Genomic DNA, 23,754 nt, shown 5'->3' on the forward strand with positions numbered 1-23,754 from the left:
GTCTCACGGCGATGCTGTGTGAACTAAGTCGAGGAGGCAGGATGTATGGATTGCCGAGTGACGAGACTGCAACTTATATAATACTCTTCACTAACAATTGTAAGCCTTGTAACCAAATGGCCGAGGCAAGCATACGTAGAACAGGGATTCTCGGATGTGGCGACAAGTTATTACGCAAAATAGAATAGTAACATAAAGGATTAAAGAATGCCATATGAAAGCGCCGAGAGAAATGGTTTCCAGCTCCTGGTCACGCACGGTCGTGGACATGCCAATGTGGTACATTTTGGTGTACTTATATTACTCGTGAGAGCAAAACCACAATGCATAGCTCTATATGTCCCTCTGGGAAGAATATTCCAGCTTGCTTCCCTTGTAATGTGCATTCTGAATTGCTCCTCATCAAAGCTCAAGAATTGCTAAATAAACTACCATCGCAAGTCGAGACCAATATCTTCTAGTTGAAGTACCAACTGCTAGGAGAGGTGGTTTTGTTCGATTCTAAATGTAATTCGTGATTATTGGCTGGAAGAAAGCCTAGGTCAGAAATTTATACAATCCTCAAAATAGATTATCCAGACTTTAATTTGATGCCCCCTATCCTGTTTTTAAAGTAGAACGGTGTTGATTCGCCTTAAGTGACTCTCCTCAGTTATGGTAATGATATGAAATTAGCGTAGATGACACTATTTTGATCTGTCAACATCCGGAGCATAACAGCTCTTGGTTGTTTTCTTGAGACGACCTCACGATAGTGAAGAGGAGAATACCTTAAAGTCCATGCCTAAATATTGTCTTAAACAGCACTCTCAGAGTTCGCCTTCTTGCTTCCCCAATTTGGACTATATCCCTTTTGATCAATAGTAACCGAGCTCTTTTAGGCGTCTGCCAATGTCTTGCAGTGTGTCCTCATACCAGATTTTCAAACTCACAGGCATCTCATATCCCAAAACTTCTGCGAGACTTTGCCTTCTTCCGTACTCGTACAGATATTTTGAATGTAGGCGCTGGTAAAAAAGACCCTTCTTCGACTCAAGGTCTGTTGTCGGTTGTTTCAAGATAACCGGATCATCGCTGCTCAAGGGGATAAATTTCGGAATGCCATATATCCCCCAAACTCGTGAGATCCCAGCCTCAAGAACCGCAAGATCGACTAAAAATGCATCCCTCGTGTTGCCATGGTCATCCTGGGCTCTATGCTTAGCGCCAAGCTCCTGAAGAACAATGGCATCAAGAACCACATCATCGAGGCCCTTGCTTTTGATATCTTCCATAATTGCAATTCCATTACGAGGAAACCATATGCGCACGGTCTGTTTGGTTAGAGGCTTGCGTAAACGTGGAAGAGAGGAACCCTTACCTTCAAGCGTTGTGTTACTGGACTTTTTGCAGGAACACCAGAACCTGAAGGTGCAGTCAAGATAGACTGTTCCTTCGACATCATAGAAATATCTGACTTTGTAGAGCCGAGCGTCGAGCTTCGTTTAGGATCTGGCCCTCCGAATAAAACAGTCTCACGCGGGTTGCCTGGGGAGAGGATGCGCGGTATGAAGGTTGAAAGCAGGCAGCGAACGCTTTCTATGCTCAAACAGGGCATAATCCCACATCTGATGAAATCTTGATGGAAAATACGAATGTTAAATTGAATCCGAGGGACAGTCTTTATAATAATCTATAGTACATCAGCAATGTAAGCTTGTCCTTATTTGGTGGAGGTTTGCATCGGAGTGACAAATCGGGTTGATCTGACACTGTGGTAGTACAAGATCTAGTAAACTTGGCTTATTTTCCGAATTGGCACCAGAAAAGTAGTTGAACGTCCATAAAATTAGCCATAACACCCCTTGGTCTGTAGCACGCAACACAGTTTATCAATGCGAAGATAATGAGTAGCTTTTAAGTATAGTGTAATACAAATTTTTTATTACCTAGAATGCCCTGGCACTACGCAAAGTCCTGAGGAACTTTCTCGGACCGTCAGTAGTCCGTGATTATGGTAACCAGTTGGAACCGACCTCAATATGCGGCTGTCTGTATTGCTGAAGTCACCCTCTACCAGGTAAATAGGGGGCCATCTACGATATATCGGAATAACCATTACCCCTTGGGCCCATTCTCCGACAGTTTCTCTAATCGCACGGATTGATTGATATGATTGGGTTATCTTCGTTTACTTTGCGTCTCAATCGTATCAGCTGTCAGATCACTGTTTGTCTTAGATTTGGCGATGTGCCCTACAGAGAAAATGTCGTAAGAGTTTCTTAGTCTCTGTATACCCTGACAATTGCTAACACAATGTGGCCTCAAGCAGTCCATCTCAGATGAGTCGCCCGGAGGTAATTTTGCGCTGTCAATCAATTGACAAAGCGTATTTCATATCGAGTTGAGAATTATTCAATCGCATAAAAGCGTCGAGGATCATATCCTTCCTGCTTTCAAGCATAACAAGCCCTCTTTGATGCTGAGGATTCCTTTCGTCGTAGGAAGGTGAATCACGAATTTGAGCTTCCGTAGCCCAACAGTAATCAAGATGTTCATCTTCCCTTAACCGTATGGGTCCTTCATTTGTACCGACGGGCTGCTGCTGTCTGTCGCACCATGTTCGATGGAGCTTGAATTGCTCACGAACTTCCAGGGGGAAAGTGTATCTGACCATCGGGACTCCCTTATGTACCCAGAAATCCCTGTAGACCTGACTAGCAACGCGCGAGCCGTGCAAGTTGACTTCTTCTTCCGTCTCACGTTGCGCGGTGCTCAGAATAGTTTTGTCGAATATCTCTTGAGATCCCCCAGGTGGCTCCCAGGAGAAGGCCCATGAGTTCTCCTTGTCCTTACCGTTCTCGTCTTTGCCGAGAAGAGCCCGTTGACAGAGAAGCACGTATGCGGTAAGCGGTTCATGGAGGTCAAAAAGGAAAATGAGAGTACTGGCGGAAAATCGCTCGATGTCAGGTTGTTTTGCTTGAAGATCGACAAACGGGATATCGATCTCTTCCACTGGAATGATGGAAAAGCCCATGATGTTGAGAAAGTGATAGAATAAACTTGGGGAGGGTTTGTTGCAGTATACTTGCCACAGGTTTCGGAGGAAATCTGATATTTAAGATTCTTAGTCTGACTGATTATCGCATCGAGTGATTCATCAGGGACAAAATGCAAGTGGCTTTCCTCGAAAAGTTTTTTTCCCCGTTTTTCTGCCGTTTTCGTCATTTTGCACATACGTAGCATGAATGAACCTACTACGCCTGGTACGGGATCTCCTGGTTTTGCGACAAGAATGGCGATCTGTATGACTGCGAGCTTGCATGGCGGACTGAAAGTTCTGATCTCTAAGCATTGATTTAATGGAAAAACAAATGTTTTCGAGATTTCGTAGCCTTTCTAAAACTTTAATAGATGGATCACGGACGAGGGGCGAAATTAGGCCAACGATGTCCCCGGCAAGCAGATGATCATAGGCAAGTCCAGAATATTCAATCTATTATTGAAAGCACTCAGCCGGGTGCTCCTGATCCGATAAAGTTGAAAAGCCGGTGGCACCCAGCTGAGTGCCGCTGATTCGGGTTATTGCTTGGTGGCTAGAGCTGCAATGGTAAGTGACGAAATAACAGAGGAGCTTTCATCAAAACAAGGCTCCCGAGGTAATTTTAGGTCGATTCCAGTGCATTTGAGATCTGAGTCATCCTAGGCTTGTCTTCGAGAGTTGATATTGTAAGCCATTTTTGAAAACCCATATGGTTTGTCTTCTATTTGAGGTTTGAAGGGATGCATAGATATTCGGTGCCTTGAGCAGTGTCTCAGGTACATTGGCGTCGTAGTAAAGGAGCAGCAAGGCTTTATATGTTGTGAGGATGTGATTCATTATCATCAAGTCCTGCAGCAAAACCGAGCAATGAGTGGCGTGATATAACTTGTAACTCACCTGATATATCTGCCATCTAGAGGTCATCATAGAAAAACAATATTGCAAAGCCCCTGAACCGTATTAAGTTTCGTGTAATACAAGCCATCTTGACCAGTCTCAGAAACGAAACGATTTTCAGCCGACGCGTAAAGTGGCTACCAGGATTCTTGGGTTGCCAGATCATTAGCTGGCCAGGTAATGTCGGATTCAAGACTGTAAATGGGACCCGCTCTGAGGCGTTGACTTCATAGCCCAGTTCAGTCAAGATAATAAATATTGTATTCCGAATTCTGTTGCGCTGAAGACAAACACTGTTGGGCGTATTTCCCAATTAAGCCCTTAACCCCACGAAGACCGACCAATAGCTAGCTCATCTCATAATATAAAAATCCAGACATTTATCGCAGCAAACAGTGATAGATTGTCGCAGCCGTCAAGGGACGGTAGACTCTTTAGGTACTGCGGACCCTGATGATGACGACTAACATTAACCAGATTAAGAGGACCCAACTACAGGTTCGGTTACTGCTGTTAGGCTTTGGTGACTAACCTGATTAGGGGCATTCAGCTGGTTGCCCTTAATTTGGTTAGTGCTGTTGGCACCTGTAAGATCGAAGATGAGATAAGCCATCCCACCAAAGAAGCAACCCGGTCCCTCGAGGTGATTGCACGCCGATTCCATCCATTTGGAAGTTGGGGGCCCCGCGATCTATCTTCGAAAGTCGAGGGTGTAAGCCATGATAATTCCAGAGCCAGATGAATTTTTTTGCGTGGTACCACCGGAACCCTCGTTACCTCAACAGGGGACGCATGACTTCGTAAGGCAAAAAAACAGGCAGAAATATTGTGCCTTTCCCAAGGGGTATGAGGAGTTATAAGGTATCCTTGCAAACGAATCGGACAGCGGTGTGATGGTTCTTACACCTCCTGTGATAGGACTTACAGAAGCGCCCAGCACGGACCCATGGTCTGGCCCAACCACTTGATTCACTTGACGCGCCCCCCCCCCCCCTGTAAGATCATCTTGGGGGAGGGGCCAGGACGACAACGTAGTCTCGCTTGCTCTGCGATTTTTTTTTTCTTCTGGTCCATTCACAGCAAACATGACACGCCAGATTCCATTTGAGGGTGACGACGCCGCTTATATTCTGTTTCTTGAAGCGCGAATTCTTCAGCTTGAAGACTATCTTCAACAACCACCTCAAAAATCTGCCTACATTGGAACGTCATCGAGCCCAGCGGACTTCAACGGAGTCCGTAATCAGGTCGAGGTCTGTGAAAAACCTCATCACCACAGACGTCAAATTCATATCGCACCGGAAACCCAAAGCCCCGACGGTGACACAGAACCCGCCCCGGAAGATTTCGATGAACAAGGACGTATACACAAAGATGGCGGTAATTCTTTTATCGAATACAATCCAAAAGTCCAACTTGATCCAAAGAGGACCGGTAAATGTGCACGTGGCCAGAGCAAAAAGCATCAACTCAAGACCCTATCAAGATTTATCAGCTTCATTGACAATCTACCCGAATCAGAAATTTGGAAAACTTGGGTTTCCGCTCTTGATGAAATTCAGCGCAAAAAATTCCTCGAGGCACTGGTACACAATTGTGGCTCGGGTACATCGAACTTTGCCTCACTGGGAACAGCGAAGGAGTTGGCAGACGTGTCATCCAAGCCGACAGATATTTCTATTTTGTCTCAATACGCCAGCTTTATGGTCTCTTTCGGCATGCTGAATCAACAACTCGCATGCTTTCAAAATTTAGTGTTTGTTTCTCTTTGTGCAGTTACATTGGAAAAGACCGAGGACAAAGATGGTGTCCATGCAGTTATGCGGAAAGTTCTCGGATCCGCTGCTTCTTCAAAACAGCTTGTCAAACTTGTTCGTGGCGCCAAATGGGCGAACAGTCTCGTATCGCTCTTGTCTAAGACAAAGTGGGCATCCAGAAGCTGGGATATCCTTTGTGTCGGTATGGTGGCCGTATTTGTGTTGTTTTGACAAGCTAACTCTGTCAAGCCCAGCGTCCAGTTAGCTTTTACGCCCGGCTAAATGATTGTTCTGTGGATCCAAAGGAAGTATTGGAGAGCATGGGAACTAATGTCCACGAGAGCTTTTTTTTGCCCGAAGCTATAGACTCACCGGCGCCCTTCGCAATCCCTTTGATCGTAAAAAGGATTTTCAAGAACAGCAAGTCGTGCGTAAATCACTTCTGCTTTAAACATCTATGACTGATTTTTTCCAGCCTAAAGGTGATTTGCGAATGTCTGGGGTACGAATTATCCTCTGTCAGGTCTTATCAGCCCCTTTTCAAAAACGCCTTGGATGATGGCTATGCCAGGAAAAGGCTGGCATTAATGCCATACAAGCCGTCGAAAAGACACTGTCCGGATCATTCTTTATCGCCACTAAGTGAAGCTTCAACCAGGCTGAGAAATGGTTTGAAGCTAACCTGTGCAGATCACCAAGACCAACGGGCTCAGTGTCATTCTTCTCGCGGGGTCAATATCACAACTGAAGGCTCTGTTCTACCAGAAGGTAAGCCCGGCCAGCTATCCAGATGTTTGGTAGTTTTTCATCAACTAATTTTTCTCAGCTCAAGATGATGATAATTCCGAATTGATGTCTCAGTGCCAATACACGTGCCAGTCTCCTCGAGGTGACAACACCCAAACTACTGATTCTCCTCTGTCATCAGCCCCCGTGGGCCCAGAAAATCATTTTGGTCTATCGGAGGATACAGCTAGTCAGCCAGTTGCAGTGGTCCCCACCCCAAGTACGGAAGCCCAACCTCCTAGTACAAAGGATGCGTTCTCAATTTCCTGCCCCGGGTCGAATGCGGACACGATGAATATAAGTTTCCTAAGCTCAGAGACACCTGATCATACCTTAGGGGAGTCAAATGTTTCAATGTCTCCCCATAGCATGAGCCCTAGCATCACAAATTCTGAGGACACTTCGAATACAACCCAATTACACACATCAGCAGCAGCAACATCGTGCAATCGTCCTGGTGGAGACATTGTTATTATTCCGTCAAACCCTTCGAGGCTCGACAAAGGTTTTTCTATTTTATCACCGTCTAGCCATCAAGCATTGATTGCCGGTGAGGGGTCTTCGTCAAGTGATTCTTTGACCGCGCAAATTGCTGCCGATGACGATTCAACCGAGTCTTCGCCGAGCACTCAGAATGTAGATTGCGCCTCAATGTATTACCAACCTGATTCAAATGCAGAACTTGCTCAACCTATGCTGGTGACTTTTGATAACATCTACTCATGCCCCGGTACGTGTGTCTATTTAAACATGGGCTCGCTTGAAATGGGTCTGGCACATTGAGCATAACATTCTTTTGGGCTTTTCTCTCTGGCTTTTTGCTGATCTAGTCGAGTCTTTCTGCTTAGAAAGTACAAATCCGGCTCCGAATAAGCCGCTGGCAAGTACATGCGGTACACGATGTGCAAATGCTGCCACAGGGATGCACGCTGCTAGTTCAGCCGGTTCCAAGTCATCCGGGACTGCTCGTTGCCCTGATTTAACAAACGAGACCGGGGAACAACGTCGCAAAAGGAGGCGAATTTCAATGGGTACAGATATCATCCGGCATGTTGGGGGTTATCCTAGCAATACCGGTCGGTTGCAATCTGAATTCCACCAGACAAATTCGGCGGGATGGGGCCCAGTGCCGCCTGTTGCTACTCCAACAGGCTTAAGCGGTCCCCAGAAAGTCATGGGCACTTATTTTCATAGCTGTAACCCCCTGCTCGATAACAGCGAGCTCGGCAATCTCTCAGTGGAGACTGACCGAGAGAGGACACGTTTTAACCCGCTGGCAAGCAATGCGTTATTCAGCCTCTTCCCGAACCCCCAGCTCGACGACAGCCAGCTCCACAACATCCCGGTAGAGACCGACCAAGAGAGAACACGTTTCAACCCGTTGGCAAGCGATGCGTTATTCAGCCTCTTCCCGAACCCCCAGCTCGACGACAGCCAGCTCCACAACATCCCGGTAGAGATCGACCAAGAGAAAACACGTTTCAACCCGTTGGCAAGCGATGCGTTATTCAGCCTCTTCCCGAACCCCCAGCTCGACAACATCCAGCTCGACGACAGCCAGCTCCACAACATCCCGGTAGAGACCGACCAAGAGAGAACACGTTTCAACCCGTTGGCAAGCGATGCGTTATTCAGCCTCTTCCCGAACCCCCGGCTCAACAACATCCAGCTAGACGACAGCCAGCTCCACAACATCCCGGTAGAGACCGACCAAGAGAGAACACGTTTCAACCCGTTGGCAAGCGATGCGTTATTCAGCCTCTTCCCGAACCCCCAGCTCGACGACAGCCAGCTCCACAACATCCCGGTAGAGATCGACCAAGAGAAAACACGTTTCAACCCGTTGGCAAGCGATGCGTTATTCAGCCTCTTCCCGAACCCCCAGCTCGACAACATCCAGCTCGACGACAGCCAGCTCCACAACATCCCGGTAGAGACCGACCAAGAGAGAACACGTTTCAACCCGTTGGCAAGCGATGCGTTATTCAGCCTCTTCCCGAACCCCCGGCTCAACAACATCCAGCTAGACGACAGCCAGCTCCACAACATCCCGGTAGAGACCGACCAAGAGAGAACACGTTTCAACCCGTTGGCAAGCGATGCGTTGTTCAGTCCATTTTCCAATTCTCATTTCCACAGCACCACGACACAAGTTGGTCTCAATTCGTCCGAAATCGACTGTGCGACGAGTGAAGTTTTTTAGTCTTCAGAACCGTAAGAGCTTTACGTGATACCAACAGGATGGGGTAAGCATAGAGGGCATTTCATTGACTTTGGACAAACTCTGTACAAACATGTGGACAGACACGCTAGTATACAAACTCTGCTAAGATCCCAGTGCTAAATGAACTTTGTGTTCTATGCGTCTCACTTTGATGATAAATATGCAGGTACAAAAGCTAGACAGTTCAGAAATTCGAACAAAAAGGTGAAGCGCCACAATATTCCGGCCATGCAGATTATGGTAGAACGATAATCAGACAATCTAGTTGTGCGTCAAGATCCAAAGTCTTCACGAGTGGAATGTAGGTCCCTGGTTTAAGGACTTCGCCGGCAACCTGCACGTCTCCAGACAGAGGGAAGAATAACAACGTTCGATTATCTTCATCTAGTTTCTCAATCGAAGCCTTTCCGCATATGCGCAAGAGTAAAGCGAAATGGCCCTAATCCAGTTAGCAGCGTTTCCGCATTGAATCCGTAAGAGCAGATTGTTCGTTTACCTGCATTGTAGCGTATCCCAGCTTCTCCAATAACGGCCGCGCTTTGGCTTCACGATCTTTGTCCACACATCCCAAAAGGTTCTTTTTTCCTTTCTCCTCCTTCATCTCGGCGCTCTGGGAAACCCATGCTGCTAGGCTCTCAAGTTCCGGCAAGGCATCGGCATTGATATTAGTCGGCATGACTGAGCTGGGCGTGGCTGAGCAAAAGAGAGCACACTGGAGGGCAGAACAAGCTGTTAGCCTAAATCATCTCAGGAACCTAGAAGAGGACCGCAAAGGAGTTACCTGCAATCAAGTGGATTCCCTCCAAATAATGACCATGGAGGCGATGGTTTACTCAGAGTGAGAGTATAAGAAGAGCCCACAGTGGCGGGGTAAAAGGAAGTGGGATGAATGATTTAGTGCCCAACCCCTTAGCTCCGACTGCGGAACAACTAATATCCGAAAGAGCGTGACTTGGATGTTGAAGCTCGCCTCCAAATACTGCTCCGCACGAATTTTCAAACTGTTCGAAGCTCGCAAATTCCGGCGAATCAAATTCAATTCCAATCTTAATTTCGGCCTGTTTAATTTCCCGGTGACCGAACTGATATGACGGGGCTGGAGGCACGTCCATATATAAGGCTGTCAGCCCACCTGTATCTAGAACAACAACTTCTACCTACAACGTGGACACCGAGCTATCACTTTTCAACACGGCCTTCGAATCTATGGCCTACAATTCGTCAAACTTCGCGAACTTCGAACAGGCTCGTGAAGTAATTCTAGTCCTTTATAGGAAAACGAGTTTGTGAAACGAGCTTTCGGATTGCCCGGTTCCTACAAGAACACCTCTACCAATTCGGTCTAAAATATCAACTGCATTTATTCTCGAAGAAGCCATCGCTATACAGTCGTTCAAACTTTGAACGCATCGCGTCTTTTAGCCTTGTTAGCGTTTCAAGAATCTTGCCTTTCGTGGAGAAACGTCGAACTCCAAGTACATCTCTACCACCACTAATTTGAAACGGCAGGATTGGCGCAGCGACTTTAATGATGAACGATCCACATTAAAAAATGTGCGAGCGAGCAGTTCGCTGGGCAGATTGAGAAGGCGTGACATCTAGGCGTAGTCACAGGTAGAATTCGCAAATTGATGAGTCGAAAGGGGACATGTTTCGCTCAGCCCTAGCCTAAGGCTCCCATCGTGGCGTCAAAACTTCCTAATTCGGTAAAGCCTCAATAAATCACATGACTGAGAAGTAGACTGCGGCAGGTGATCTGATTAGAGACGGAATAAATTACCTGCTTTGATCTTATACCCCGTATTTGCCTTGAGAGATGATGTATATTTTCGTTTACACTACCCATGAGTTAAACACGTGAACTTAAGCGCTATCATATGTAAAGCTGCCACAATATACTAAAGCTCTGACCGAAGTGAACCTCTTCCTTTTCATTCCCCTTCGCCCTACAGATATTCATAATATTCATGAATTTATCAATCGCGCCGAAGATGGATCCCTTCGCAAAATTCCCAACCGAAATTATTTGTCAAATTCTCGAATCTTGCTGCGACTTCACCAGCTTGGACGGTCTTCAACAAATATCTCCCCGAGTGAAGGAAGCTTTTAACGGCTCGTTTAAAAACACCACCGAACACGTCCTGAGGAACTGCTCCCTCACCTCGCACGGGCTTCATTACTATTTCACGCTCCTAGCCTCCATTCTATCGACATCATTCACTCCACAAGCCCTGCTAGAAGAGCTCGCTGGCTCACCAGGGGATGTTATGCGACCTATTTCCCTTTCCACCACCCACTCACTAGCTGCGGTGCATCAGACTGTAAATACAGCAGCGAAAATGCATCTCACTGCCTGCGCTTGTCTTCAGCGTTTCATCAATCGGCTCGAGTCCGCAGAGCCCCGCCGTCCCATGGCTTCCGATGCCAATGTTGTGGATTGGGTGAATAGAAGACTTCCACCACCCAAAGGTGGCGAGATAATCCAATTCGATGTTGATCCACCATCATGGATCGAGTCTTATCGGACGCATCGAGGCCTCTGGAAACTTGAGCTCTTCCACCAGATCCATAATGCTGCAACAAACCACTGGCTATGGTCTACGCATGATCTGGACTGCTTCATTGAACAATATATGGAATGGAGTAAGTATCCGGGGGGAATAGAAGAGCTCCAGACGATTTCGGAGTGCGTGGTCGAACTATGTTCCTCCAAACCAACAATTCTCAGCCATCGGGCTTCGTATTTAGTTGCCGTTCCGTCACCAACCGATTTGACGGTACAGACATGCTGGCCTCTGCCAAATATTCAAGATACACAAGTTGATTCGACATGGCGTCGGAGTCCGACATTCGCGGAGGGCAGAAACGCCGTGCTTGGTTATTTCAATGCCCTTCGTGGTGGTGAAAAAGGCCGTAGTTATCACGCTCTCTGGAAAGTGGATTTCAAAGCATTTCGACGACTTGGTATACCTATTTGGGACATGTGGCGATTGTACCAAATGAGACTCATGCCCCAATCTCGCAGTGTGCTTTCACCACGGGGCAACTTGGTTGGCGGAGAGTCAGAACAAACTGAATGGCCCCCTTCGATTAGAGCCTACATATGGTTTAGTTTAGCAGAGGAGGGTGATGTGATTGTACAGCTTAGAAAATAAGTCCTGAAGTCCTGAGGTCTGAGTTGTTACCAGCCAGTTCTTTAAATAAAAGAGTGCATTTCAACGAAAATACTAAGTACGTAGTAGGCCTTGACAAGTCCCGCAGCACCGCCGCCTCCCATGGGATAGGCGGCTTCCGCTCCGGCTTCGCTTTATATTTATATTAGTATATTAGTATATATTAGTAGTTATATAAGACATATTATCTCAGATTCAGCACGAATACATGCTTATTTCTGCTCTGGCTTCTCTCTCAATTTCCTACCTTAACATAATTCAAATTCAACCTCTAGGCCATTACCGGTGTGTTCCAATGCAACTTGATTCCAAAATTGCAAGACCTCATCGCTTGGTTCAAATGCTTTAGGGTCCTCCTCACTAGACCAGGTCACTTTCGCCATTTCGTTCTCCACCTGATACCAAAACCGGTGTTGAGGTCGGTGCGAAACGTCCAATAACATGGAATCTAGTTCAGACATCCGAAGAGCAGCCTTGCCAGCTGATAGATAATATTGATTGAACGATTCGTGTACAAATTTGGTTCGGAATAGTCTGCACTTGCGGTCCTCTGGAGGAACCCAATCCAGATCGGTGTCATCCATATCATCATAGTAGGAGCCAAGACCATCTGAATCATAATCGGGCTCCTCGGCGTCGTCGTCCTGTTCAAACATCCATTTCCCACATGGCGTGATAGGTATATAATCCACGCTCACACCTGTTAGATGTGACCAAAGGGGAGGTTCAGGATTATCACCATTCAACGGCCAGAAAAGTTCTTTTCCCAAGACACATTGGTTCCCACCCATCACTGTCAATTGTTGGGAAAATTCTCGTAAACGCGAGCTTAGAGGATAGGGGTCACAAAGTATTTACCCACAGCCCCACTTTGAAATCACCCCAACAACCACCCACCTTTTTTTTCTTCTTCCTGCACCACCCCTATGCCTCCCCCTGGCATAGAAAATAGCTCATTACGTAGAGCAAAAGGTGAGCTTTCAGCTGAGCAGCGCTTAGCTATTCTCTACGCTTATCAAGGTGGTGTCACGCAGTCAAACCTAGCTATTGAATTTAGGTGCAGCCGCAAAACGATATTCAATACAATTCAGCGCATTAAAGAGCATAACACTCTCGAATCCCTCCCGGACGTTAATCATCCAAGTTTTAAAGGACTTCCGCCTTTTTAAATACCGATCGAAACAGAAAATCCCAATTGGAAGGGTTTTAGCTCGGAAGAGATATAACTTTGCACGGCGTTGGCGTCAAAATTGGTCGGGAAATGGAGTTCAAAGTTGGATCTTCTCAGATGAGTGTTCCGTTCAACGAACCTCGAACTGTGGACCCCAATGGTGCTGGCGTTTTCAGTCCGAGGCTCACCGAAAGGAACTAGTGAATGTTAAGGCACATGTTAAAGACATATCTCAAATGGTTTGGGGTGCTATTTGGTTTGGTGGCCGTTCAAATCTGGTTATAATGGAGCGGGAGAAGGATATTGACCCTGACTCTTTAAAAACTGGATATACCGCGGTATCATATATCAGCGCACTCGAGAAGGGCCTTATTCCAAATTACGAACCTGGTTTTATCTTCCAGCAAGATAATGCTAGGATTCATACTGCGAAGCTTACACAGGAGTGGTTTGAAACCCATGGGGTATACGTCGAGGGGTGGCCTGCGCACTCCCCTGATTTAAACCCTATTGAACCTGTTTGGCGGTGGTTGAAACTCAAGCTTTTTGAATTATATCCAGAGTTGATACATATGGGAAGGTCGAAGGAGGATTGGAAGGTTTTTAAAAGATGTATACGGCATGCTTGGGACGCAATACCGCAGGATAAAATAGATAGATTGGTTTTGAGCATGGAGAGACGATGTAAGGCGGTACAGAGAGCTAAGGGATACTATACAAAATATTAGATGTTTTTTCTAAGCGAGAGATTCATAGGGTTTAAACCTATTTTTTTAAATGTCAATAGCATGAAAATTGGTGGTGCTACGTAGTACCCGGTCCTTGCCAAGTAACCCTACCCCCTTCGGGTGTTGGGTTACCACACCGTAATGTAAACTCTTGCTCAATGTAAATTTTACACCACCCACCATTTTTACTACCATTTTACATCCTACCAACATGCCGGAAAAAAACCCAGATTTGGAGAATGCCCTTGCAAACGTTCTCTCTGCATGGCATGCTCGAAAAAAACCAAAAATAGCCCCATTGGCGCGAGAATTCGGCGTTCCTTACAATCTGTTGTATAACCGGGTTCACGGTCGGGGATCTCGTTCGACGCGCCGTCCTACCAATTCGACATTAAATCCGGATCAAGAGCAAGCCCTAATTAGCTGGATCACTATATTAGATGATGCTTGCTCTCCACCAACTGCTAGAATGGTAGAAGGGTGCGCTAATTCAATGATTCAACGCGCCAATGCGGAAGAAAACACGTCGCGTCCGCCGGTTGATAAAAACTGGGTATACCGGTTTTTAAAACGTATCCCACCTACCCATAACCTTCAGTTTATAAAACAAAAACCAAAGGAAAAGAAGAGAATGGAGGCTGAAAATATTGGCTATCTGACTACTTGGTACCAGCGCTTAAACCAGTATATCGAAAGCAACAAATTAAGCCAGCGGGATATCTACAACTTCGACGAAACTGGCTTCCAAATTGGCCAAGGAAAGCCTCAAAAAGTCGTTTCAAAAAGCCAGACTCTATTTTCACCAAATGGAGGTATTGCTGAGGGTATTACCGGCATTGAATGTATTGCTGCCGATGGCTGGAAGATGGCACCTTGGTTCCTAGTTAGGGGTAAATTCCATATGGAGAATTGGTATAAAGATACCAACCTTCCGGAGGATTATACCCTAGTAACTACACCATGTGGGTATACTACAGATCAAACTGCAGTTCAATGGCTTCGCGCTTTTCATCTAGCAACTAAGGATCGTACTACTCGGGGTAGTAAACGCCTTTTGTTAATGGATAACCATGGATCCCACCGTACTCCAGAATTCATCAATTTTGCAGCGGAGAATAGCATTATCCCCTATTGCTTTATACCCCATACGACGCATATCTGCCAGCCGCTAGATAGCAAGCCTTTTCTTGCTTTAAAGCATTGCTACCAGTCTAATAACAACGCTGTTGTTCAATGGGGTGGATCGGTGGACCGAAAAGCGGATTTTTTTCGAGAAATTGTATCTGTTCGCAATGCTCTCACCACCCGAGTAATTAAGTCGGGATTTGCTAATTGTGGCATTTCCCCATTTAACTATGAAAAGGTGCTTAATCCGCTTGAAAAAGTTATGGATTACGGGGATGATCTAGTTGTCTTTGGTGAAGACGACGGATCAGAGGTTGATTTTCCTAGCTCTATTACCAATTCACCACCCCGTGGAATCTCTCGTACAAACGAGAGTACGCGTAAATTGGAGGCAGATATCGAATTGCTAGATAGCGAGCTTTATGCATCTATTCAGCACCGAGCAAAGCTACTATGCCGGAGTGCGCGAATTTCAGCGGAGCTAGCTACGCAGCTTGCTAAGGACAATACCACCCTGTTACGCCATAAAGTCCACCGAGATGCCCGTATTACCAAGCGCCAGATCAACCTAGGGGGCCCCCTTACTGCTGGTGATGCCAATCGAATTATCCGGGCGCGAGAATCGAAAGAGCAGGTGCAAGAAGAGAGGCGGTTGAAAAAGCGGATTTCGAAGCCATTAACTACGGAGGATACACCAACCCCAGCACCCCGTTTTATTCCATGGATTCCACCAATGGATGATATATCTACTATTTGAGTATTTGTTAGGATTTTTTTTAGATTTTTATAGGCGTTGTACGTTGAGAAAAATGCAAAAATATTTCATGCGTTCTTTAAAATTTACATTGAGCAAGAGTTTACATTACGGTGTGGTAACCCAACACCCGAAGGGGGTAGGGTTACTTGGCAAGGACCGGGTAGTATGTAAAGATATATATTTCATGCGGGTGGAGTGAAAATGCGGGTGGGTAAATACTTAGTGGCAGGGTCTGTATTACGTCACTGCAACTGAAAAGTGATAGCCCTCAAATTAGCAGGCTATGGTGAATGCTTGATTGTCTATATCCGTCACAGTCGGTTGACGTTTCAACGATTTGGCTGGATGGCTTGCTTTGCATCAGAAAATAGCTCTTGAATACCATTTACCTCGACCTCATCAGCACTCACTCTTTTGTGGCGCTCGAATCACGGCACAAATTGACTACAGATGAAACATTATGCTTTTTGCCAAAGTTTGTTTCGTTGAAGGAGCTAGTAGGTTTTGGCATTATTCCTGGGCAGGTGTAATAAAGCCGTACATGAAGCAAAAATATGTTTTAAGGAAGAGGGAAAAAGCCCAAAGCCCCAAATTTTATGAGGCCAAATGAAGTCACTTGTATATCGGAGTGCCTTAAGTGCAATCACCAATGGCCCGGTATATCCTAGGAGCAGTCTCATAGTTTGCTGACAGCCCTACCTTTTCCATCGGCATGAGCGTGGAAAAACAGCATCAGTCTTTCGGATATCATGGTCACATATGATATTACCAGCATTTAGCTACCGTTTGGGCAGGCTCTTACGGTTCGAGGATGAATGTATATAGCACGAAAGCAGGGAGACTGGCTGTAGTAAGTAACTGAGATATGACAACAAGGCTTCCTCAATTCCTATGATTACCTGTGGGGCTCCGTTCATGCGGTCCAAAAAAGTGCTATGAACTATGCTCATTGTGCCGTTTGTTTTGAGATACTTAACATAAATGGTGCTCCTTTACTCCGTATCAGCGGATTGATCTTATAACCTCAGCAGCAATCCGAGTCCTCCAAGATGACATCTGATCGTTTCGTCACTCGACCACTGTTTGTTTCTATCTGACAATACTTGATCCCGACTAACATTTGATAGATCGATTGAAGACTGGCCGTTATCCCCAGAAGCTGCCAGACAGCGGCAATCAACCCTTGTACCACCATAATCTACAAAAGTAGCCATTGTGACCCGGAGTGCGGATCCTGAAGAGGTAAGCCGGCTCTTTTCGCCAATGCGAACAGAATTTCCTTCGAATGGGAAAAATCCGGTTCCAAGGCCGCGGCGAGTAGGCGGAAGAATCAGGCTCGTGCATGGAAAAGGCGCCGTAATCGAATCAAGGCAAACCAGAGCTTGATGGCGGATGTCGATGCGTACGAGCGAAGTTGGCAAGCTTTCGTACCCAGTGTTGCAGCAAAGAGCTCAATTGCTTATCCTGAATGGATTCAAGGAACTTGTGTTGGCCAAGCAGCCACAGCGTGCCGTGGCAGTTCTGGATCGTTGTCCACAGGTACTTTCCGCTTACGTCCTCAAGGTTCAAGGTTGCTAACCACCTCCACAGCCCCTACTGTTAGCTTCTAATACATACAGCTCCATCAAACAGTTTGTCAGATACTGTGGCAGCTACCTTGTTTCAATGCGGTGGAGTGACCGTAGCATGATTTTGAAGTACATTGCCTAGACGGAACAGCAGGGCGGGTGCGATGGCGAATAACGGCGCCATTGAAGCTGCAGGTCACGCGGGCTCTCAAAGTCCAGGAGGAAACGTAAAAAGCCGAGCTTGCTAAGAATTTGTTGCCTACGGCAGATTGGACGTTCTTCGAAAGTCTGAAAATCACCAAGACGAATTCTATGCTCTTGCATTTTGAAGATTTTGAATAGCGTCAACTCGTGTTCGACCGTTCAGATGGACTCGGGCTTTTTCTATGGCGTCTCATATTTCCTGCAAGGTTGGGAAAATAGAATAGCCACTCTGATTCTCAGTCAATGGAGCATGGCATCTTTATCTTCACCGGTATGGTCGTATCCCGCAGGCTGATAAAAGGCCCCCACACGAATTATAGACTTTGACAAATGACCATCGCGGTGAGCAGAAGCAAATAACATAAGCCCAGCCCTCGAATTCTCGCCGAAGATGACAGATTTACAGACGCTTCAGCAGCTCTCGTAGGTCCAAGTTGTGTAGGAGCAGGCAAGCCAGATACTGTAACAGACTCCACCGTCCTAGCAGTTGGAAGTGTGAATGTCGGAAGTGTGAATGTCGGAATTATCAAAGTCAACGGCATGAAGGCATTGTTCCAGGCTATAGTTTTGGCAGTGCTCGTGCTTTGAACGGTCGCCATTTTGTTTTCGACCCAAGCGTCAGTGGTACTGTAGGGTCGCTCAGAGTGTTGTTGCCTGCAAAACCTTTGATACTAAGATTTGTCAAATTTGAAACAAAGCAATGCGATTGGCTTTGGCCTGTTACTCACTGAGTTTGTGCATGTGATGTTGACAGAGAAGTTCTGATGGCTGTTCAGACTTCAGTCGGCATGGCCTGGCTTTCGGGAAAGTATTTTGTCTTTCAGGTGATCGTCGCATAAGATTGAGCGACCAAAGGTATTCCAAGAGAACAAAATTGAGGGACTCCAGACGAGGAATGAACTCATATTTATGTCGTCGTTTCTGTTACTTCTTTCTTGACCTTTAAGAAACCGCTAGAGTCATCGTTTCCCCTTCACCACTCTCACCACTCTCACCTTCCTCACCTTCCTCACCTTCCTCACCTTCCTCACCTTCCTCACCTTCCTCACCTTCCTCACCTTCCTCACCTTCCTCACCTTCCTCACCTTCCTCACTTTCTCATGTTGCCATGTTCTCGTATGGGCTCTTAACTCCCTGGTGGTTTTTAACTACTAGAGTACAATCACGTAAATCTTTGTATATAGGAATAGCAGATTGATATCAACCGTAAGAAGGTATTCCCTCTCGTTGCCCAAGGTTCTCGTTTTTATCATCGTAGTTTTCATGACTAGCGGCTTCGTAAAGTTCGTCATCGAGTAGGAGTATTGATATACAGTAAAGATAATTTCAAGTTCAAACGTCTAGGGACTTTCAGGAGACATCAATCACGCACGATCATTTCTCTCTGGGCGCTTTGTTTTGATTCTGAGCATGTCAAGAGGAATAATAAAAAAACAAAGAGTCTCAATTTGAAACAAAGGAAGGCTATCTATCGGTCTAACATCTATCAATCTATTTATCAATCAAGTGATCTGGCAAATTTAAACCCCCAATTTAACGAAAACAAATAAGGCGAAAGCAAAGCATCAATGGGCAGCGACTGCTGCTCCTGATCGTTGGCCAATTGGAGTATCGACCGAGCCTTGGGATTGGATATTCTGGGTAATTGTGTCCCGGTACAGATCATACAAGGCTTTCGCCACCGTAAGGCGTGATTCTCTCTCGATATCGTCCAGATTATGCCATTTCTCCACTTTCTCCCTTTCTGCAATGAATTCCGCTTCCGTGCGTATGGCTCTCTGGCCAATTCCGAGGTTGGACTTTTTCTGCACGGCGTTGGTGTTCGAGTTCAAAGCAGCGCCGGAGGAAACCGGATTGTGAGGCGCCTCATCTCCGTCAAGGTTGATTGGGTTGGTTGACGACCCCTGTCCTGGACGCAATTGCGCAGTGGAGGAAGGGGGCACTTCATGTTGCCCCGCAGATGAGAGTTGAATTGCAGGTGAATTGAGACGTTGTGCAAGCTGTCGTTCAGGTGATTGCCTCGCTGCTGAGCCCAGTGGGCAAGGGGTGGGAGACCGATCCTGGAAATCGAGAGTGGGTGACGGTGATTGAATGTACGAATGCTTCGGGCTGGGTGCTTCCTCCGTGTGTGATTTTTAAAGGAAAGGTCTTCCTTAAATCCTGGTTTACCGGCCTTCCTAACGATTGGCGTTTTGAAGTGAGTCCTAATGGTTGGACTTCGGATGAAATTGGACTTCGCTGGCTTGAAAAGCTCTTTATTCCTACTGCTTCTTCACGTACGAAGGGGGGTATCGGCTTTTGATACTTGACGGACATGGAAGTCATTTAACGCCGAAATTTGATAAAATTTGCGAGCAAAATAAGGTGATACCAATTTGTATGCCTGCTCATTCATCCCATCTTTTACAACCTCTCGATGTCGGCTGTTTTGCGGTCTTAAAACGGTCTTATAGTCGGGCGGTTGAAACGAAGATGCGGAACGGGATCAACCATATTGAGAAACTTGACTTTCTTGAAGCATACCTAAAGGCACGAATTGAAGCTTTTAAACCGAAGACAATTAAAAGCAGCTTCCGAGCTACCGGTTTAGTGCCATTTGCACCAGATCAAGTGATTTCAAGGCTCAATATCCGGCTTCGAACGCCTACCCCCCTCCTAGCCGGGGTAGTGAATCAAGTCGAAATTTTACACCAAAAACGCCAGCTACAGAGAAAGAACTACGTCGGCAGGCTTCATCAATCAAAGCTTTACTTTTTACAAGATCTCGAAGTCCACCTAGCCCGTCAGATCGTGCATTAAACCAGCTTGTAAAAGGCTTCCGTCTTACAATGCAAGGTGCTATCTTACTCGCGAAAGAAAACAAGGAATTACGCGCCGCCAACGAGAAGCAGAAGCAAAAGCGTACTCGATCCCGACAGCAGATACCAGCTGAAGCAGGGCTCACAGTTCAAGAAGCTTCTCAATTGATTACTGAGCCGGTGGAAGCAGATGAAGCACCTCCCTCCCCTCCACGAAGAAGCCCTTCGCCGGCTTTACAACCACGTACACGGGCGCCACCAAAGTGCAGTGGTTGTGGAGAAATAGGGCATAAAATCAATAGATGTTCAGCTAGATAGATGATTTTAGTGTATTTAATTTAATGGAGTTTTGGTTGAGGTATATGCATTTGAAATTAATATATTTGGTTGGGGTGGCCACTCGCTTGTAGTGGCCACTCGCTTGTGAAATACGTTAATCATAATTTTTGAAGAGCTGTATAATAAAACCTTCAATTTGAAGCTATTCACCTATAGTATCTATGATCAATTTATATTGTACAGGTTCCTCAGCTTCCGCTTTACCCCCTTGGCTATTGATCTCATCTTCTTCATGCTGTTGCATAGAGAGAGCAGCTCTAGCAGTTGCAGTTGCTATATGCTGTTTTCGAGCCTGGTGAATTCGGCGCCTTTCATCCTCATCCCTTGTTTTTATATGCCTTTTACAGCTGCTTCTCCTCGCCTCTGACTAGATTCGGTCGAATGTAGATTGTGATTGTTGAAGTATCTGTTCTCGGGGTTTTTATTAGTTGGCTGACGGTAGAGGGGTATCTACTAACGATGTGAAAGTACAAATCATTGCAGCAGCTTATAAATGTCTTTTAACGTTTTTCACATGCCAGCTGGACACCCCCATAACACATATTAAAAGCGATATACTTATGACTTATTTTTCAACAATCAACGTCTGTATTTTATTTCATCACTTGCCGATAGCTTTCGATAAGCATTAGAGTAAAAGAAGAAGTTCATCTAGACAACTGTTGTTGCGATATCATGTTGTAATTTATCGCTTTTACTATGTGTTCTGGGGTGTCCAGCTCGCTTGTGTGTCCAGCTCGCATGTGAAATACGTTATCACATGCAAATTCAGATAAGCCGAGATCTACCGATCGTCAGTAGGGAGTGAATGGGCACTCACCTTGGTGCTAAATGACAGTATCGCGAAGTTCGAGATTCAGTAGATGAGCCAAGGTTGCAAAATCATTCACAACAAACTTCAGATCGTAAAACGGTCTAATTGGCTATAATGGGTTTATTTTTCCAGTTGGCTGTTGGCAGTTATGTCTCCATTGGATAATAGTGATAGTGATCAACGCGATAGTCGGGAGAGTTGGTCAAGCCTCACGGCGTTGAGGTTTAGACCCAAGTGTTCAGGTCCATGGCCTTCGCACGCAGACTTAAGCAAATCTGGCCAATCACCAACGGTCGTTGTACGCCCGTGTGACCGTGGTAAAAGGGTGGTGTAATCATCACAGCATAATGACTGATTTCGGTGTTCTACAGGCGTCATTTCGACGCCATAGTTCACTGACCGGATAATCAGTGGGAAAAGAAATGGATACGTACATACTGTGAGGTTCACTGATGTTTAATTTGTTGGCATGGGATGCCACGAGCAGGTACAATGCGGAGGAGCTGCCGGTATATCTCATTCTCATCAGCTCCCTGGTAATGGACGCTAATTGAGGAGGTATATATCTTTTAATCCCCACTTTTACATTTGTTAAAGTCTCAAAATCTGACATAAATATTGTACAATTTAGAATTATTATACCAACACAACAAACCTTCCTTCCCACCCCAAAATTTAGGTGATCGTTGCGAGTTCAAAATATTTAGTTGATGTACGGCCAAACTTCAACAATGTCCGCGAGAGGACGTAGATTAGGTTACTTACTAGAATTGAGTCCCCTGAGCGATAGTGGTAACCATATCCCTGTTAAATTAGATTATGAAGTGTTATGAGATTTTCAAGCCTAAAAGGATTCAGCAATAATTCAAAATTGTTAGAACAACGTAGATGAAAGTATTCCGTGACCGTAAGTGCCGTTGAGAGAGTGCTTGGGTTATCTACGTCACTCTTGCGTGGATGACTAGCATAGTACGGTTAGTTATCAACTTGTAGCTAATAGGAAATACAAGATTTAGCTCGCGTTGATTTCTTGTTTGACATTCCCTATTTTTCTGAATGCGGCTGATAGATTACGCTTTGATATTTTCATGATGTAAGGTATCGACGCCTAACAGATGTCAACATATGAAGAGATGTGCTTACTTTAAGATATTTTACACAGATCTCAAATCTATGCCATGTCTATCAGACAATCGCCGCCCCACTCTCTATAAAGCTATAATGATACAAGTGTCAGCTTCTTTCGTTTGTTCGAAACTAGTATTCTACCTTCGCTGTTAATTGGTGGGCAGCCTAACCGGCGACCACGCCTACATTTATTCCTGCCAAACCTTCGTGCCAGGGACATTGTGTTTGTCCGGACGGATGCTGTTCATTGACGGCTTGGTAGCCGGACCGCGACACAGGGCACGTAATGACTCTCAACTGATGTCATCATTGCACGCTGCATATATAAAACATCAAGTGAACAGTCTTCGCCGCTCTAGCAAGAAATACTATAACATCGCCATCTCCCTCATTGCCACCCGGAACACGGCGAAAATGGGCCGCGCTAACGCCAATGACTCTCTTGGGCACAATGTCGAGGTTGAAGATTACACAAAGCGGCCGCCATATTTGCTACAGCCCTTGCAAGAATTTGGCGAAATCAAGTGGCACGCTCAATGCCAGTGTGGCGAGGTTAAATATGCACTGAGACGCGAAAGACCATTGAACGCCAAGTTCTGTCACTGTCGCCAGTGCCAGGTCTTGCATGGCGCGCCCTTCCAGTGGGCGGCTATATTTCCCAAAGAAGACATCCGGTTCGAGAAGGGGACTGAAGGTCTGTCATTCTATGCGGCCGGGGAGAAAAACAACAAGTACCAAACACCCACAAAGGTTTCATGCTCGTTTTGCCGTACTCCCATCATGGACGAAGGACGCAATATGTGCCTGCTGTTCCCGCAATTGATTGACTTTTCCGACTAGCCGGACGAGCAGCGGCACCGAGTGCAAACGTTCTTGCCAACGTAGGTTACGTATCTTGGCACGAGAAAATATTGGCAGTAATTAACCGTAACCGCTAGGTGCCACATCTTCTATGAAAATCGTTTGAGAGACATTCACGATGGAATTACCAAGTGGTCGGGAATGGACGAGCAGAGCCAGCAACTAGATGACGATGGTCAGCCGCAATATTGGGATGATAGCTTTGCATGAGTTGCGGGATTTTGTTCCGTCCGCCGGAGCGAAAGGTACCGAAGTATGATTCAGGCTGGACATACCCAGAAGGGCATGTGTACATAAGAAATAATCGTGAAATACCCGCCATTGAATGATTTCTCGACAACCACCTCTGCTGCCGGCATAGCAAGGTGGTCTTGGGCTACTTTAGCCATACAATTGAATTCA

General features: G+C 46.0%; 10 protein-coding genes across 10 annotated transcripts; 5 read left to right on the top strand and 5 right to left on the bottom strand.

The window, feature by feature from the left end:
- Nucleotides 1-857: 857 nt before the first annotated feature.
- N7471_012999 (uncharacterized protein) lies at nt 858-1,597 on the bottom strand (the record flags this gene model as incomplete). Its single annotated transcript, XM_057285718.1, has 2 exons — nt 858-1,313; nt 1,361-1,597. 2 exons carry the CDS (start codon nt 1,595-1,597, stop codon nt 858-860), a joined length of 693 nt encoding a protein of 230 aa, XP_057129711.1.
- Nucleotides 1,598-2,350: 753 nt separating this feature from the next.
- On the bottom strand, nt 2,351-3,016 carry N7471_013000 (uncharacterized protein; the record flags this gene model as incomplete). Its single annotated transcript, XM_057285719.1, has 1 exon — nt 2,351-3,016. One exon carries the CDS (start codon nt 3,014-3,016, stop codon nt 2,351-2,353), a length of 666 nt encoding a protein of 221 aa, XP_057129712.1.
- A 1,988-nt stretch (nt 3,017-5,004) lies between these two features.
- On the top strand, nt 5,005-5,907 carry N7471_013001 (uncharacterized protein; the record flags this gene model as incomplete). Its single annotated transcript, XM_057285720.1, has 1 exon — nt 5,005-5,907. The coding sequence occupies one exon, from the start codon at nt 5,005-5,007 to the stop codon at nt 5,905-5,907; it is 903 nt and encodes a 300-aa protein (XP_057129713.1).
- Nucleotides 5,908-6,816: 909 nt separating this feature from the next.
- Nucleotides 6,817-8,665, top strand: N7471_013002 (uncharacterized protein; the record flags this gene model as incomplete). Its single annotated transcript, XM_057285721.1, has 2 exons — nt 6,817-7,192; nt 7,293-8,665. The coding sequence occupies 2 exons, from the start codon at nt 6,817-6,819 to the stop codon at nt 8,663-8,665; spliced, it is 1,749 nt and encodes a 582-aa protein (XP_057129714.1).
- Nucleotides 8,666-8,921: 256 nt separating this feature from the next.
- On the bottom strand, nt 8,922-9,362 carry N7471_013003 (uncharacterized protein; the record flags this gene model as incomplete). The annotated part of the gene is made up of 2 exons (XM_057285722.1): nt 8,922-9,125; nt 9,183-9,362. 2 exons carry the CDS (start codon nt 9,360-9,362, stop codon nt 8,922-8,924), a joined length of 384 nt encoding a protein of 127 aa, XP_057129715.1.
- A 1,315-nt stretch (nt 9,363-10,677) lies between these two features.
- N7471_013004 (uncharacterized protein) lies at nt 10,678-11,510 on the top strand (the record flags this gene model as incomplete). Its single annotated transcript, XM_057285723.1, has 2 exons — nt 10,678-11,329; nt 11,470-11,510. The coding sequence occupies 2 exons, from the start codon at nt 10,678-10,680 to the stop codon at nt 11,508-11,510; spliced, it is 693 nt and encodes a 230-aa protein (XP_057129716.1).
- Nucleotides 11,511-12,107: 597 nt separating this feature from the next.
- Nucleotides 12,108-12,650, bottom strand: N7471_013005 (uncharacterized protein; the record flags this gene model as incomplete). The annotated part of the gene is made up of 1 exon (XM_057285724.1): nt 12,108-12,650. The coding sequence occupies one exon, from the start codon at nt 12,648-12,650 to the stop codon at nt 12,108-12,110; it is 543 nt and encodes a 180-aa protein (XP_057129717.1).
- A 2,495-nt stretch (nt 12,651-15,145) lies between these two features.
- Nucleotides 15,146-15,640, top strand: N7471_013006 (uncharacterized protein; the record flags this gene model as incomplete). Its single annotated transcript, XM_057285725.1, has 1 exon — nt 15,146-15,640. One exon carries the CDS (start codon nt 15,146-15,148, stop codon nt 15,638-15,640), a length of 495 nt encoding a protein of 164 aa, XP_057129718.1.
- Nucleotides 15,641-17,005: 1,365 nt separating this feature from the next.
- Nucleotides 17,006-17,392, bottom strand: N7471_013007 (uncharacterized protein; the record flags this gene model as incomplete). The annotated part of the gene is made up of 2 exons (XM_057285726.1): nt 17,006-17,233; nt 17,342-17,392. 2 exons carry the CDS (start codon nt 17,390-17,392, stop codon nt 17,006-17,008), a joined length of 279 nt encoding a protein of 92 aa, XP_057129719.1.
- A 5,513-nt stretch (nt 17,393-22,905) lies between these two features.
- N7471_013008 (GFA family protein) lies at nt 22,906-23,562 on the top strand (the record flags this gene model as incomplete). The annotated part of the gene is made up of 3 exons (XM_057285727.1): nt 22,906-23,241; nt 23,332-23,372; nt 23,430-23,562. 3 exons carry the CDS (start codon nt 22,906-22,908, stop codon nt 23,560-23,562), a joined length of 510 nt encoding a protein of 169 aa, XP_057129720.1.
- Between the last annotated feature and the right edge of the window lie 192 nt (nt 23,563-23,754).

The sequence above is a fragment of the Penicillium samsonianum genome (assembly GCF_028829775.1).
Source record: "Penicillium samsonianum strain IBT 33392 chromosome Unknown utg000008l_segment0_segment0, whole genome shotgun sequence".
In the NCBI taxonomy this organism is placed as follows: domain Eukaryota; kingdom Fungi; phylum Ascomycota; class Eurotiomycetes; order Eurotiales; family Aspergillaceae; genus Penicillium; species Penicillium samsonianum.